Source organism: Mesoplodon mirus, assembly GCF_964341445.2.
Source record: "Mesoplodon mirus genome assembly, chromosome: 13".
NCBI lineage: Eukaryota > Metazoa > Chordata > Mammalia > Artiodactyla > Ziphiidae > Mesoplodon > Mesoplodon mirus.
Genome location: NC_138989.1, coordinates 1,780,056 through 1,797,358, shown reverse-complemented (window position 1 = coordinate 1,797,358; position 17,303 = coordinate 1,780,056). Strand labels below are relative to the sequence as shown.

The 17,303-nt window shown below is 54.1% G+C and overlaps 1 protein-coding gene across 2 annotated transcripts in view; it reads left to right on the top strand.

The window, feature by feature from the left end:
• The window catches only part of ADGRD1 (adhesion G protein-coupled receptor D1), a 145,125-nt gene that overhangs the window by 39,541 nt on the left and 88,281 nt on the right, over positions 1 to 17,303 (top strand). For both annotated transcript variants that reach the window (XM_082640016.1, XM_082640017.1), the window contains 4 exons: positions 1,301 to 1,418; positions 2,420 to 2,530; positions 4,337 to 4,412; positions 14,540 to 14,681. In XM_082640016.1, the coding sequence (XP_082496142.1) occupies positions 1,301 to 1,418; positions 2,420 to 2,530; positions 4,337 to 4,412; positions 14,540 to 14,681 (447 nt within the window). The remainder of the gene's footprint in view (positions 1 to 1,300; positions 1,419 to 2,419; positions 2,531 to 4,336; positions 4,413 to 14,539; positions 14,682 to 17,303) is intronic.

Here is a 17,303-nt window from a genome sequence, read left to right as displayed (position 1 = left end):
ACGAACTTAAGACTGACATAATCTTACCTAGAAACACATTCTATTTTACAAGGCACAGCACTCCAGAGTTGATGATTTCCGGGGGGACGATGTGTACAGTGCTGCTGCCTGGGGAACACCCAGAGGATGGCCAGTGGAGGGCCTGAGCAGATGTATTTTCTGCATCATCTTAAATGAGCTTTTTCTTAATGCTCTGCCACAAAATATGAATAATCGTGAAACTATTCAGACTCAGGCAGGCTCTACTGTGCATTAAAGGGAAGGTATGAATCAGCCACTACCCAACAGATCTGCATGCCAGAAACACAGATATTCATGTGCTTAACTGTGCTTGGCTGATTGAAATCAGGCCACAGGCCTGAAAGGAAATGTCTAAAATTGGCCTCAGTCTTCTATTTCCAGCTCGTTAGACTCTCATGGAGCAGTGTGTTTTTGAGAGAACGCCTGGGACGCTTAGCAACAGACAGATGCTTTTTCAGAAAGGCGGGAAGGAGAGAAGGGGTGTGATGGCAGAGAGTCACACAGCGCGTTCCCAGGGAACTGAGACGCCCCTGCCCTGCTAGACGTGTGTCTGAGGATGAGGGATAGTCAGCCTGATCCGAGCTGGCTGCAGAGATACGGGGCCACCGTGAGGGACCCCTGCCTTCTTGGGGATCCACTGGGATCATCTCTGCCCTGGGGACTCAGAGTGGAGAGGCCCTCGGAGGGGAAGGGACACCCCAGGCACGTCAGGGAGGCCAGGGGTGACTTGAGGTGCTGGCACCTCTGAAGCCGCCTCCCTTTCACAGAGACTAGGACACAACTGCCGGTGTCTCCATCCTGGAGGGTACTTGGGAGCAGTGATAACCCTCCTCGTGAAACAGAAGGGGATGGAGTTGGGGGGGCCGGTCAGAGACCCGTCAAGGTCCCCAGTGAGTTCAGAGTGGAGCGGGGACCAGGTCTGGTCACTCTGTGTCTGAGCGTGGAAGCCTTGGAGCTGATGGTCTGGGTGACCGGGGTCAACCTCAGCCGGTGTCCACATTCTGCGAGCTCGGCTGGGCTGGGTGACCTCAGTGGTCCCCTCCGCGCCTGTGAAACGGGGGAGCGGCGTGACTGTCTCTCCTCTCGTCTGGTCATCGTGAGGGCAGAGCCTGGCCCGCCACATCGCTCAGCAGATGCTGGGCGTCCTCCTTTGCAGGAATGTTGACAGTGAGCGTGAAGCTTGATCTTGTGCATTGGTGCATTTGCTGCCTCCGTCGGGTGCACGTGCTGAGCGAGCCCCGTATTGACGTCTCCTTCCTTCGTGTCGTGCTGTTTGCAGGACAGTGCCGTGGTGCTGGGCTTGATAGACACCGTGGACACTGTCATGGGCCACATATCTTTCAACCTGCAGGCCAGCGAGCCCATGGTTGCCATCACGGGCTCCTCATCCATGGCAGGTAGCTCGGCAGCGTGGGTGCGGGCGGGGACCGGCTGTGTGGTGGGAGGGGAGCGGGGTGCAGGGGATGCCACCCGCCTGTTGAATTCCGCTCCACTCCTGCGTTTTCTTGCACGTGCCCAGGGACACACAAAGCTCACACACCATCACTAGAGATGCACCTCTCCGCTGTCCTAAACTACGTTGCCTGACGCACAATGATATGTTGGGGGAAGGCAGAGTTAGATCGGGGCAGCCGTGCCCCGACACAGCTGGGATGTGCACACAGGACCACGGGAGCCTCGCATGCTGACTTGGGGGCCAGATTCATCTCGGGTGACAACTGTCTCAGTTCAGAGCAGGAGGCGAGCAGCGGCAGCCCCCGGCGTGTCCGTGGGGGAGCAGGTTTCCCGGGGTCAGCTGGAGGCTTTTCCAAGACAACAGGCACGGGGTCCCCTACAGGCCGACGTCGCAGCCCTTCTGTTTTCAGGGTCTGTGTCTAGGGAGCGTGGTACCCTAATACTTTACCACCAGAGCCACTCTCTGGAAAGTAAGCTTAATTCACCCACTTGGGTTCATTTTAGTGGCAGTTTGTCGGCCAAGACAGGCCCCTCCATGGGATGATGCGTTTGCCTCGCTTAGATTAGTGTCTCATCTTCCTGCGTCTCGTGGGGTCCCTGGCGTGGAGGAGGGGCCCCTCAGCATGGGGGTCTCCCTGCTGCACGGGACGCAGTCAGTACCCGAGGCCTCGTGAGCTGAGGGGCTGCGCTGAGGGCACAGGGGTCACCCAGGCTGGGAGAGCCCCCACCAGCAGTGGTAGATGGATGGGTCGGCCACATGGCCGCAATCACTGCCCTGGACACTTGTTTTTTAGGTGCTCGTTTCCTAAAGGTAATTACACTCCCCAAGAGAGCTCGTTCCGTTAAAAAAAAAAACCCAAAACAACAGAAGGTGGGGTTTTACAGCCCAGTTTCCTGCCCTGGAGTTGACTGACTGCAGCTTCCTCTCTCTGGCTTGTTCTAGACTTTTCCATGGCCAAACTGCTCCCCAAGACCATGAATTCCTCGCACTACCGCTTCCCGGCCCAGGGGCAGAACTACATCGAGATCCCCCATGAGGCTTTCCACAGCCAAGGTGAGCACAGCCGGGGGGACCTGCACCCCAGCACCCTCGGGGAGGGACTCAGCCCTGTGAGCTGTCAGTGGGCGGAGGGGCTGCCCCCAGGCCTCCTCTGTGTGCCTGTGGGAACACAGTGTGTCATCAGACGCTCTTGAGATGTTGTCACAGCGGCGACTCGACTCCAGGTCCGCTGCAGCCTGATGCACTGGGAGTGGGGAGGAGGGGCTGGGAATCTGCATTCCAGATGGGCTCGTTAGGCGATTCTTAGCGGAATGTGAACTGATGTGGCCACCTCCCCTCCCTGCTGGGGGGCCCGGTGTCCTCCTCCTGGGTGGGTCCAAGTCAAGGCCTGTGATGAACCAGCCCCGAGGGGGCCCCGATCACTCTCTCTGGCCCTGGAGCACCGTCGGCGGCCCGGGTGGCTCTGGCCACTTTTGCTGCCATGACTGTCCCGTCTGCCCCTTGGAAAGTGACTGTGCCTCTGTAAGTGTGTCCCTCCGTCCCAGGGGCCTCGGGCGGTCTGGGGAGTTGTGGATTCTCAGTTCCTGACAATCTGGCCGGAGGCCATGCACTTCCCGGGTTCTGCCTTCAGGACTGGGGGCCGAGCTGCGGGGTGTAGGGCCATGGTGTCCCATCCCCAGCACGGGGTCCTCACTCCCCAGCCCTTGGGAGCCAACCTCTGCTCCCTGTACCCTCTAGTTTGCCTGTGTGAAAGGTGCTCAGGGATATCGGGGTGTCCTGCTTTCAGGGGACTGTCCCCCCGCACTCAGGGTGAACTACAGAAATTGGGGGGGTCCAGGGACAATGCCGAGGTCAACCGACTGCATGTGGGATCTTCTGCCGTCTCACACGGCTGCACCATCTGTTAGAAATCCTCAGTTTCTCAGAATTGGCAGGACCGCAGCCTCATGGTCTGTACATAGGGAAGCTTCTCACACTTGGCGGTAGAGCTTATTGGTCACAAGCACCAACTCTGTGGATGGAACTGCTGGGCTCGAATCCTGGGTCAGCCACATACTTACTTGGCAAGTTATTGAAGCTGCCCAGCCTCCGTTTCCTCATCTCTGATAGGGGACAGTCTTAGTATAGGGGACAGTCTTAGTATATTGTGGTGAGAATTAAAAGAGCCAAGCTTATACCAGTACCTGGCACACAGTAAGTGTTATGTGAATTATTAAATACGTCCCTGAAATTTTAACGCACTCAACCAATATCCCGAAGAGCTCGGAGGTCAGCTTGCAGCTTGCTCCTCCCAGCCTCCTGTTAAGCTCGTGCACGGAGGTAACAGAATAGATGATTCTTGTTTCCGAGTTGGAATATCACAGAGAGGTGCAACCAAGCCGAAGGCGTGACAGACGTCTGGGTGACTGTAAATCCTGCCTCTCTCGAGCTCTGGCGTTGCTGTAAATACTGCGGACGCAGGCAGCCACTGAGATGCGCTCATGACTGCAGCGCTGTCACCTGGCGCTGCCGTCCACAGCTCTATGGGGGCTCTGCCTTCAGAAGCTCCTGGTGTCTGGCTCCCCGGGAGCTGCAGCATCCGTGTGTCCAGAGCTGACTCCCCCGGGCAGCGTAGGGAGCGATTGCCGCGGTTGGATTCACAGTTGAAGAGTGGAGGGGGGTCTCTACTCACATTCTATCCTTGTGGCCTGTTCTGCCCCTGAGTGTCCCTCCCCTCGCCCCCCGAGGAGCTGCCGGGTTCCTGGGTGTGAGGTCTGCACTGTGTGTCGATGGGCGAGTGGGTTTGGCGGGGAGCTCTGTGTCTCTCATGCTTGTCACCTGGGATGCTGACAGGTGTCTGGCCATCTGCTCTTTCCCCAGCCTGGACCACCGTCGTGGGCCTTCTCTACCGCTCGGTGCACTATTACTTGAGCAACATCCAGCCGGCCAACACCGAGTGAGTCTCTGGGGGCCACACAGCACAGAGCGGGAAAGGGGATGTTTGTTTGCTGGGTGGCTGACGGCTGTGACACCCGCACCTCCCCACCGTCACCAACACACGCAGTATTGTATCAGAGAACTTGTGACGCTAATTCCTGGTGCTTCACTGTTAGGGCAAAGGAGGAAGACCCAGGGACTCCTACACTGGGCGTTCAGCAAGCCCTGGGGTGTAGGCTGATAGTGCAGTGGTCAGGAGCATAGGCTGAATGACCATATCGGTTCCACCTGGAACTGTTTGACCTTGGACAAGTCAAGTGACCTCTCAGCCTCAGTTTCCACTTCTGTAGAATGGGAAGCCAGTAGCACATGCCGATATCAGTCAAGACTGTGTTGGATATATCAGCTTAGGCAGAAGGTCAGGGAGCTGAGGGCTCATGCGACTAAGAAGGGCAGGAGTCGGTCGGGTTCAGGCACGGCTGGATCCAGGGGCCCAGAGGATGCTTTTTTGCCCTGGTCTCTATGTCCCCTGCCTCTGCTCTCCTCTGTGTCAGCTCATTTCCAGGCAGGCCCCTCCATAGAAGCATGGCTGGCTCCGGGTAGCTTCAGGCCCACGTGGGTTGGGGTCCTGATATCTCAAGAAGGAAAGCGAGTCTCTCTCAGCAATGAAAAGTCAGTTTCATTCAAAATCCAGCGAGGGCTGTGATTGGCCCACTTGGGTCACATGCCCATCCGGGGCTCCAGCCTTGGTGGGAGAGGATCCTGCACTCTCATTGGCCAGGTCTGCTCACATGACCCACTGGGGCTTGAGGGGTGGGTCAGCCGTACTCCGACCACAGGGAGGGGGTGGTTCCCTTAGGAGAGGTTAGGGCCGGGGTCCCCTCCTCCCTTTCATGGGGTCCCTGGGAGGGGGCAGGGAGGCAGAGCCCAGGGCCGGTGCCGAGAAAGGGCCAACGAGGCATGAGCCCAAGGGACCCCTCTCTGCAGTTAGCGTTTGGAAGGTGAAGCCGGTTTTGTCGGGCACAGATCCGCCCCAGACAGGGGCTCCGCGGAGGGCAGCAGGCAGGGGCTGGTCCATCTCTGTTCCCGCACGTCTGGCGCAGGGCCCGGCCCAGGGCGGGGGCTCCGAAAAGGTGCTGGAGAGAGAGCCGTGCCTCTCAGAGGGAGCCGCCCAGGGCCTCCACCCCTGGCCCCGCGGCCCCGCTGCCGTCCCCCGCCGGGACAGAGCCTGGGAAAGCTGATGGTATGAGGACAGGCGTTCCTGCAAGTTCGCTGTCTCTGCTGTTGGGAAGGCTTTGCGGGGGCGAGTTTCAGACGCTGGCGCTGCTGCCGGGTATTTGGAGGCGTGTGTGATGGAAAAGCAGGCAGCTATTTTTACCGCCTACAGATAAACGAGAAATGATAAATACCTTCTAATGATGCAGATACCTGGGCCCTGATATCCTGTGTCTCTCGGACAGGCTCCTCTCCCACCTGATGTGAGGGACCAGCTCATTGTACAGAACCCTGGAGGAGGGCGGGGGAAGGGAGCGAACAGTCGTGGTTTAGCTGCAGACCTGGAAGAAAGCCCGGTTCTGGGCCTGGTTCCCTGGGGGAGCCTTGTAACTACAGAAAGGGGACCTGGCACTCTGGGTGTGCGCTCCGGAATTCTTCAGGAAAGTCACAGAGGAAGATGCCAAACACTCCTCGGAAACATGCCTTCTTGAATATTTGGGGGAAATTTCCCCAAACCTGAGATTATGAATGAATAGTGGATCCATCCTTGGCCCCAATTTATCAACACTTGTTTACAGCTCTCCCTGCTGGAGGTTCCGACTGAAACGGACTTTTCAGTGAAATCCATGACCGTGTATTTCTGGGGATGGCCGAGCCCTGCCGCGGGCCGGGGTAGGGGCGTGGGGAGGACGGTGTCTGTACCACGTTCTCGGCACCCCTCGCCCTCAGGAAAGGGGAGGAAGGCAGGATGGAGGGTCGCAGACGGCAGCGGCCACCTTGATGTAATGTGACCGGGACCATCGCTCTGGCTGGGTGTTGGCAAGCTTCTGCATAAAGGGCCACATGGTTAATATTTTCGGCTTTACCTGCCATAGTGTCTCTACTGCAACAGAGCTGTGGGAAGGCAGCCCCAGACAATACATAAAGACATGGAGTGGTGTGTGCTGATAAAACTTTATTTATAAGACTAGGCAGTGCCTGTGGTTTGCACAGCCCTGGTGGACAGTTACATCAGTGCTGGCAGCAGTGGACGGGGCTGGGGCTGACTTTTGAGCTGCTGTGGAGAGTCGAAGTGTGTGCCTGAAGCTTGGCCGCTGGGTGTGGTTCCCTCCGTCCTAAGGGCTCCAGCCTTCCCTTCCCTCCACAGTCCTCACTGCCCAGGGGCACCCAGCAGGACTCCTGGGAACCTCAGGACCCGGGGCACCGTGATCAACTCTTATACCCCCTGCAAATCGTGGGCTTGGAGACCCGCACAGGCAGAGAATCCCCCTCCTCGCAGCCCTCTACCCATTGGCCTTACCACCATTGACCTCTGAACTCCGTCAGCAGAGACTTTTTTTTTTTTTTTTTTTTTTTTTTGCTGTACGCGGGCCTCTCACTGCTGTGGCCTCTCCCGTTGCGGAGCACAGGCTCCGGACACACAGGCTCCGCGGCCATGGCTCGCGGGCCCAGCCGCTCCGCGGCATGTGGGATCTTCCGGGATCGGGGCACGAACCCGTGTCCCCTGCATCGGCAGGCGGACTCTCAACCACTGCGCCACCAGGGAAGCCCCGTCAGCAGAGACTTTGAGTGCTCGTTTCCCTGAAGTCAAAAACAGAATGATTTTGCAGTGATGACGGTGTATTTCTCAGGTGTTGAACCTTTAGTTCTAAAGCCAACACTTGATGCAACGATGTCTTACTGTCAACAGTAACCTCAAAAAAAAAAAGAAAATCACCCCAGGAGCTCTCCAAGCGTGGTCCCTGTTGTGCCTGCTCCCGTAGCACAGGGCAGCACGGAGGTGACACTCAGCAGCTGTGCTGTGGTTCGCTCCTGGATTTGGGAGCCAGGACCCCGGCTTGCTTCTTGCAGCCGGCCGCGCTCACCGGCCGCGCTCACCGGCCGCGCTCACCGGCCGCGCTCACCGGCCGCGCTCACCGGCCGCCCTCACCGGCCGCGCTCACCGGCCGCGCTCACCGGCCGCGCTCACCGGCCGCGCTCACCGGCCGCCCTCACCGGCCGCCCTCACCGGCCGCGCTCACCGGCCGCCCTCACCGGCCGCCCTCACCGGCTGGTGGTCTCTTTGCTTACGTGCTCCTTTCTAAGAGGGAGGACGGCCGTCCCGATTCCTGAGGGTCTCCGTGAGCGCTGAGTCAATGGTTTAAGTAAAGCCCTGGAACAGGATATGTAAGCACTTCCCTTATCACTTCATGAGGTGGTTGGACGTTCTCCCGTTCTCCTCCTCTAAGATGATTATCAAATTCCACGCAGAATTAGAAGCAGATTTGTGCAATCGCATTGTTAGCGTTCCAGCGTCCCTACTCGCCCGCACAGCTGACTTCATTCCGTTTTAGTTTTGTGCATCACCATCTACACACATTTATGGTTTTTTGTGAGATCAAAAGGATGCAGTGGAATCACAATGTCCTTTAAACCCCCTGGGGAGTGGAGTCAGCACGTGAGTTTAAAGCACGAGGAGGGGGTCGGGGCAGGATGGGCTCTCTATCCCCCCTGCCCTGGGTAGACCACTCAGGGCCCGTGTGCTGGCTGCCCAAGGCAACGCCTGACCGTCCACAGGTCCTGGGTGGGGGCTTTGCTGGCCTCTGCAGGCGCCTGGACTCGGGGGCTCCTCCATGGCCCGTGGCCCCTGGCCCCGTAGTGATGAGGAGTGTTCGGTTCTTGCTGATTCTCACCTGTCAGGCCAGCAGCTGGGACTGCCGTTTCCTTCCAAAGAGCTGTCCGAGCTGAGCAGGGAGGAGAGTCACCTGCTTCTCCTCCACAGACAGACCCAGGACCCAGAGGGAATGGCACTCCACGGCTGCAGCAGCCGCGGCAGGGCTGGGACTCGTGCCTCTGGGTTTCAGCATCTCAGTGATGGACTCACACATGCTTCAGAAGGACACGGTCTATGGGGGTTGCCTGGGCTTAAATGTCTGCACTTCTCCTCTGTAGAGTAACACTGAGCAGTCCAGGCAGAAGGACCGGCAGGGTCACAAGCGCCATGCGGCAGCCCTTGGTGTAGCCATCGATCGGGCAAACCTCCTCGGGGCAGACACCAGCGGGTGAAGGGTCGTGAGGGCCCAGGGTTATTCCCCGTCACCCCTCAGGGTACCCATTCATCACCTCGTGAGAAGGTCCCCAAGAGCGGAGACACTGTCAGCACCACTTCAGCCGACAGGTCACGCTCGGTGTCACCGACATCAGGACAGGCTGATGTCCTGCGTCCCCGGATGTGAAGTGGGAAGGGTCATCCTGCCCCCAGACGCTCCGTCCGACGCGCCCCACGAGGAAAGTCAAGGGACATTTTGCAAAACTTTGGTCTGGACTGTGAAACATGCATGCAGTAAAAGCAGTGACAAGAGCAGGGACTGTTCCGGATCAGAGGGGACCGAGGGGATACAGTGACTGAATGGATGCTGTCCTTTCCTTGATGGGAAAGAAGCCGCACTCTGAAGGACACTGCGGGGACACTGGGGACATTGGACGGTGGACCAGGCACCAGATGATGATTGAAGCCTTGTCAGATTTCTGATCGTGATGATGGGATGGGGATTATGTAGAAGGCAGTCTTTATTTTTAGAAGGTCCCTGTTAAAGAATTTAGAGGTGGAGTGTCACGATGTACTTTCTGATGGTTCAGCAAAAAGGCGCGCGCACGTGTGTGTGTGTGTGTGTGTGTCTAGAGTGTGAGATGCCAGATAAAGCAAACGTGGCAGAATGGTAGGAGCTGGGAATCTAGGTGCACTGTTTCTAGCAAATTTTCTGTGGGCGTGACTCTTACAATTCAGTTTGGAGAGGAGGGTCCCGGTTTAGGCAGAAATTCTGGTTCTTGCCATTCTCTCTTGAGAGACCACGCTGAACAGCTTCTGGACATGGAGGACTCGGCTACTCAGCCACCCGAGTGCCACGGAGCTCACGTCCACCATCCTGGTGGGCGCTCCCCTCTTTAGTTGTCCGTTGGCCAGAGGCCTCACGTCCCCTCGAAAATTCTCCCAAGCCCCTCCAGTGCCCTCACCCCTGTCACCATGGGCAGCACCTTTCATGAGGTTCAAGTTTCCTTTGCTTGGTGTTTTCAGTGCCTCATTGCTCTCCCCTGATGGTCAGCGAGACCACAGCTCTGACGGGACGGATGAGGATGGACCCCAGAGCGAGCCGGACACGATGTCTGAGTGGGAACGCATTAGAAAAGTAGTTCACGTACTAGGGAATAGTTGCAGTTAAAAAAATTTTTTTAATTTCCCTGTACAACTTGGTTTAACTGTGAGTCCCTTGTACTCGGGAGTGGTCTCTTCCTGAGGCCCCTTTTCTTATCCCATGTGTGCTAACGTCTCTTGCTTGAGGACCAGAGCTCATCTCTCCATGCTCTTGGGTGTTTTGCTTGAAGATTTCAGAGTTCCCAGATCTGCCCCTGAGATCCTGGAATCTTCCCTCCTCTCTGGGCTTCACTGAAGGCAGAGATGACCAGCAGAGGGGTCGTGGCTCAAATGTGGCGAAATAGGTGGGGCCGCAGGCCTGGGCTTTGGGCCGTGTTGGTTGGGTCCCCCATAGGGGCCAAGTAGGTAATGTGGGGGAAGTTAAATGGAGGGGCCGTGTGCAAGGCATGGTCCGGGGGGCCTCCCCACTACAAAGGATAGAGTACAGTAACAGGAGAGTTCTCGGAACAAGGAGATGGGGCGCGCTGCTACGGCCCTGGGCTGAAGGCGGCAGGAGAACACAGTTCCCTGTGCAAAGATGGAGGGGTGCGTGTGGGGACCAGACGGGTACCGGGCCCTTCGGTGGGCTGGGGCCAACTTGGGGTGACCCCACGGGGGCAGCCCTGTGTGGGCCTTACTCTCCTCTCTGACGCCTCTGATTTCCTACCGGTGCTCCCGTTGGCTGAACGTGCCCAGAGCAGAGGACATGGGGCCTGGATGAGGCAGCGTGGGGCAGGGGTCTGTGCAGAGGCGGGAACGGGGTGTAACACTGCGGCCCCCGCCCCCTGGCTGTCTCCTTTGCCCCGTTCCCTCCTTGCATCTAGAATGAGCTGGTTTTCCCAACCAGAAAAGACCCCCAACCCCCGGTATGATCAGCTCCAAAGTGACAGATAATCCAAGTGTTACTGCTCCCTAGATAATAGATTAAAAACAAAAAAAATCAAACCTGGATCAGATTTGTGAAACCAAAGCAAAACTCTTATTACAGTTGGAGGTTCCAGAGAGATTAAATGAAGTGGTAAAAAAAAAAAAAAAAAAAACCCTCTTTTTATTATGAAAAATTTTGAACATCTGTAAAAACAGAGAGACGGTCATCACCGGGTTATGACCGGGACAATCCACAGCCGTTTGGGCTTCCTCTGCACACCCGGCCTCACCAGTTAGTTGGAGGCAATCTCTGACATCATGGAGTTTCATCTGTAAATATTTAGTCTCTATTTTTAAAAGATAGAGACTCTTTAAAAACTACAGAGTAAACTCCCGCCATAATCACATCTAAAATGTAAACAGTCATTTCTTAGTTCTTCTGGTGTCTCGTCGTTGTCGACTTGGGTGGGTCGTGTTGAAGCCGTGGGCTCCTCCTGGCCCGGCGACCCTTCCGCAGGGCGAACCCAGCCAGAAGGAAGGGCCTCACTGGCTGCATGAGAAGTGAGTCACTGGAGAACATCAGTGTAAACCCGTCCATATTGGGAAATCACACTTTTCCAGATTAAAAATGCTCCTGAGGCTGCAGTGTAGACCGTCAGCCTTACCGTGATTTGGTGAGTCTGGTATCAATTCCTGCCCCCAAAGGCGGTGGTTACCAGACTACATCTGGCTGAATCCACATGTTCCCGGGGTGGAATCCAGGAATCCACTCTGGATTTGCATTCTGTCTGTTGAGAGAAGGTTCTCCATGTGTTTTGCATTTTGTCCATATGCTTTTCTTAAGTCGTCATTGTCTGCCTGTGAGAAGATTCATTCATTCAACACATGTTAATTGAAAACGTACTGTGTCTCAGGCATGGTTCTGGGAGCTGGGAGAACAATGAACAGAATGGGTAAGAATGCGGCTCTGATGGAGCTTACCTCCCAGCGGGAGAAGACAGCTGACTGGATGAACTATTAAAAAACATACACGGAGGGGGAAAGAGGGGTGTATGACAAATGAGGCTGTATTTTTAGGGTTTTATGCTCATGGTTGTGATTTTATTGTTGGCTAATATTGGAGTCCTAATTTTTGCTAGAAAAATGACTTCTAGCTTGCTTGCTGGAATTACGTACGTGATGAGTGCACGGAGTCCTGCGGAGGGAAGCGTGGGCTGTGAGGTCTTGGCAAGGGTGAGCACAGAACATCTCAGCCTCCCGGAATCATGGGCAGAGAGGTCGTCCACCTGGGCAGCCCCATCGTTCTGCGAGCAAGCTGGCCTCTGTGTCACCGGGGACCACATCTTTTTGTCTTTGGGTCTGATTTGGTCCCTGGTGACATCAAGCCAGTCTTAGGTTTCCACGGCAGGGGCTGAACCCCACGCATTTTCAGTGGGGGTGATATCACCTCTGTGGGCTGAAGATTGGTTTTGGGGGCAAGGAGTCTGGGCTATTACAGTGGCTGTGACTCTGCAGAGTTGTATAGAGCATGTTTTATGTATGTAAGCAGATTTACTGTATCTCTGTGGCACTAAAATCTCACAGGATGGGCGGGGTGTTGATGGGTTAATGGCAGGGTGTTAGGAAAAAAATGTCTAATAAGACTCTTGAAGGGGTGATGATGAAAACAGTGGTTGAGAAACACTGAACTAGCGTGCTGCTTTCTTTTCAGTGTCTTTTGTTTTTTTTTTTAATGTGTGTGACTTATTCCATGTATGTCTTCTCGTTCTGGGCTTGCACCCGTGACATTTCCCCAGAGAAGAACAATCAGACAGAAAATCAGCCGTGTTCTCTGAGCTTCCAGCAGCCCCTCAAGATTCCAACCTCGGTGATATTCAGACACGAGGAATCCATGCCTCTGTTTTGTGACCTTCTGTTGGAAAGACCCTCTTGCAGGGTCTTTCCATGAAGGCAGGGCTGGAGTTTTAAATCTTCACAGCGATATTTTTTTAAACATCTCATATTGACAATGCCAGGAACAGTTCTGTGTGCTCCTGGGGACCTGCTCGTTTTTAGGGACACGTGTAAGGAGCCCGTGTGCAGAGCCGGGTGTGGTGTGTGAAGGGGAATGGTTGCAGGAGCTGCATGGGTCCCACGGGCTCCAGTCCAGGTCGACAGCTTTGAGGCTAGTTAGTAGGCGCAACTGGTTGAGGAGGAGGAAGAAGATGGTGCATCCAGCTCCCAGGGGTCGGCTCGATGTTACGAAGACAGTCCTGTGGGCATAAACGCACATAGCGGGCAGAACCCCCAGTCGGGCTTTGGAGAGTGAATAGGAGACACGCAAAGTCCAGATTGGGCAAGAGACCAGCAGGCGACTGGGCGGCCCGAGCGCGGGCCGAATGACTCCACGCCGAAAGCATCCTAGTGTAGCTGTCTGAAATTCAGATTCAGGCAACAGACATTTGCTGATTACCTACCACCCGCCAGGCCGGGCGAGGGCTCGAGCAGACACCGAGGGCACAACATTCAGATGGGTGTGCATTCTGGGAGTCATCCAAGCACCACAGGTGGCAGGCCCTGAACGTGAACACCTTCTGATATCTTGCACCCCAGTTTCCTTGCTTGCCTTGCCCTCGTCCTGGCCCTGAATATCATTTCAGCCTCATAACTCCATGAGACAAGTACTGTGTATATCAGTCAGGATTCTTTTGATTGGGTTGTAAGTGACAGAAACCCCAGCGTAAGCTGTTTTTTGTTTTTTTTTTTAAATTTATTTATTGTTTCTGGCTGCGTTGGGTCTCTGTTGCTGCGCGCGGGCTTTCTCTAGTTGCGGCGAGCGGGGGCTACTCTTCGTTGCGGTGCACGGGCTTCTCATTGCGGTGGCTTCTCTTGTTGTGGAGCACAGGCTCTAGAGCGCAGGCTTAGTAGTTGTGGCGCACGGGCTCAGTTGCTCCACGGCATGTGGGATCTTCCTGGACCAGGGCTCGAACCCATGTCCCCTGCATTGGCAGGTAGATTCTTAACCACTGTGCCACCAGGGAAGCCCCGTAAACTGTTTTAAGCAAAAGAGGAGTTTGCTGGATCACATAAGCTGAAAGGTGCACTGGCAGCTGGCTTCAGGAGCAGCTCGATCCAGCATCCAGTCGATGTCACTCAGCTCCATCTCTCAGCTCTTCCAGGGGGTGGATCCCCTTCCAGTTATTCTCTCCTCATGATTGTAAGCCACTTCTGGGACCTCATGCTTCAGGGCTAATGTCTAGCAGAGAGAAGTGAGAATCTCTGACCCAGCGTTTCCTTCTGAATCTTGTTACTTCTCCTCGGATCTTCTTGGACCATGGGCTCACGTCTGAACAGTCAGTGTGGTCTGAGGAATGCAGTGCACTGATGCATTCAGGTCAGGATAGCAGGCTTTACTCTTAGTCAAGGATGAAGTTCCCTCCAAAGCACGTGGGCTGCAAGTGGGGAAGGGATGATCACCTGGAGGGAAGCTGAGGTGCCTTTAACAGGAGAAGGGTGAAGGGCTCCTGGGTGACAAGACAACAGGTATCTATCACACTACTATTTACCACACCGGTTTATAGTTAGGGCAAATAGAGTTCCAATAGGTAACTCACTTGTCCAAGGTCAAGTAAATGGATGGCTGAGATTCAGGCTCATTGTTTTGACCTTTCTGTTCTTCCCCACATCCTGGGCCATCCCCCCTTCTTCTACTAGATTATAGACTCTGTGAGGTCAAGGGCTCCATCTCACCTTTTGGTACCAGCATCAAGCCCTACAGAGAGCAGCTCTTTGATAGAAATCAGAGCTCCATCCAAAAAAGATTTCAAAAAATCTCAGGCTTAACATTAAATTTTAAACCCAAGGTTTTTTTCTTTTTTTGTGTGTTTTGTAATGATTTTTCATTTCTTTCCTAGGATTGCTGAGGCAGCAAATTACAAAAACTGCTTGCTGTCTGTGACCAGCTACCTGATTTCCCTGGAGGTCTTCCCCACGCCGAAGCTCTCCCAGAATTTATCAGGCTCCCCTCTCATCACTGTCCATCTCTGGCACCATTTGGTGAGTTTGAGCGAATTTGTCCTCATTTCTGTTCTTTGATTTCGTTTTGCAGCAAGGAATACTCGTACTCGTATGTATGATTGTATAAAGCATCTTAGATGGATTGGTGCTGGCCAGGATTAGCATTTCCCTCTTTCTAGCATTCGTTTTCTTGGGATTATTTTTGAACAGCAGTGGAAAATCCCCCGGATGGCACTGGGGTTGGACACACAGTATTGACTTTGGGTAAAAAGGCTTCTAAGAACGGATGTCACTTTCATAGATGTGTGTGCCACAAGCATGGGTATTTCTGATTTACAATAAATGTCGTTTTTGGAGGAGGGGGATATACTGACTGATTCTCCCTTATCTTGATAATAGTTATTAGTAAGTTGGAGAGCTTGGTTCTCTCTGGGAAACACAGTTTAGTGTTTTGAAGAGACTGTTTTTAATGCTTTCGGTCTTGAGTGATGAGCTGTTTGTTTCGCCCCATTGTAACCGTAATTCCCTCTGCCTTCACTTTATCTTTGTCAGTGATAAGAACGACAAATGTACTGGGGACGCAGATGTGCGCCTGTCCTTTAAAAAGTATGATTTTCCCTGTGTCAGGATCGTGTGCTGTGATACAGTGTTGATTCGACACCTGACGGTGTGATTTTTCAAGGAGTTTATCAAAAAATGCAATATATATATATATGTATATATATATATAAAATTTAGTTTATTGAAGTGTAGTTGATTTACAATGTTTTGTTAATTTCTGCTGTGATTCAGCTATACATATAAGTATATATATAGATAGATACACACATTCTTTTTCATATTCTTTTCCATGATGGTTTATCATGGGCTACTGAATGTAGTTCCCTGTGCTATACAGTAGGACCTTGTTTATCCATTCTATATGTACAATAATAAGAACTAAATATATTTTTGATTACTTGAAGTCATACAAAGACGTTTCCCGCCAGGATTTTCTATTTTGTTCCGTTTTATACTGTTCCATCCCATTCCATCAACATCACCTGAAGCCCTACTATGTGCCGGCCTCTGGGTCCGTCCACGTGTGTTTTCATCCCCTCCTCCATGAGGCGGCCATCGAGGGAAGCCAGTGACTCAGGACATCGTCGCTCTCACGGCAGCTCCCGTCTCACCCCGCGCCCCCCGACCCTCATTCCCCACGAAGGTCAGGCCCCTTCTTGGTCCCCTCAGAACCCAGCTGTGCCCAGCTGTCCACACTTCCTGGCCAGTGTTCGTCTGTATTTGTGCTCTCCCAGGCTGATGGCACCGCCCGATGGCCGTTGCTCTGTTCTCTTTCATCCTGACCATTTCGCCGGTTTCTCACGTCCCTCCTTCCTCAGGAAAGGACGTTTTCCTCCTCCTCTTTGGGAACCTTCCCTCCCTTCCTCCGCACCCCCCCACCCCCGCCGTCTGCCTGCTCCATCCCTGTCTCTCACGCCCTCTCCATCCACAGGCAAACTGTCCTGACCTGAGAATGCCCCTCTCACCTGACCCACCTCTCTCCCTCTCTTTTTGAAGATCACACAACATTTTAAATTGTGGTAAAATACACATAACATAAAATTGACCTTCTGAACCATTTTCAGTCTTGCAGTTCAGCGACATTAAGTACGTTTCACACTGTTGTGCAGCCGTCACCGCCCTCCGTCTCCAGGGCTCCCCTGATCTCGAAAAACTGAGACTCTGTCCCCATTAAACACGAGCTCCCGCTCCCTGTCCTCAGCACCCACCCCTCCCCCGGCACCCACCCTTCTCCCTTCTGTCTCTATGACTTTGGCTACTCTGGGGGCCTCGTGTAAATAGAGTCATAGAGGATTTGTCCTTTTGTGTCTGGTTTATTTCACTGAGCATCAAGCCCTCAAGGTTCATCCGTGTTGTAGCAAACGTCAGAATGTCCTCCTTTTTTTTGGGGGGGGGCAGTGCCATGCGGCATGTGGGATCTTAGTTCCCTGACTAAGGATTGAACCTGCGCACCCTGCAGAGGAAGCGCAGAGTCTCAACCACTGGACCGCCTGAGAAGTCCCAGAATGTCCTCCTTTTTAAGGCTGAATCATATTCTGTGGTGTGGATGGACTACATACGTTTTGTTTATCCATGCATCCGTCAATGGCCACTTGGGTTGCTCCGCCCTTTAGGCTACTGTGAATAATGCTGCCATGAATGTGGGTGTGCAAGCATCTCTCCAAGACCCTGCTTTTGGTCCTTTTAGGTGTGTACATGCAGAAGTGGCATCGCTGGTTCCCAAGTTCCGGAGACATTATGTGACATCCCCCTCCCCTTCCCTTCTTTAAACGATTTAAAGTCGATTTCTACCATCTCCACTTTCCATACACATTTTCAAACTGCAAAAATGGTCTCACACGTCTCCAGAGACCCCTGCTCACCTGGGTTCCATCAAGGCCCGTGCTCCGCTGCAGCCCCTGACGCCCCAGCCCCGGGCTTACAGTCCACGCCCTGCAGGTGCCGCCCTTTCCCTGGTATCAGCTCCACCTCTGCTGCACCACCTGCTATAACTCCCTAACACAGGGGTTCCTTCAGCCCCTCTGCATTGAACGTTTACTTCTCTGAATGCATGGGGATGCCGTGATTTCAGCCATCACCTCCGGGCAGATGTTCCCGGTG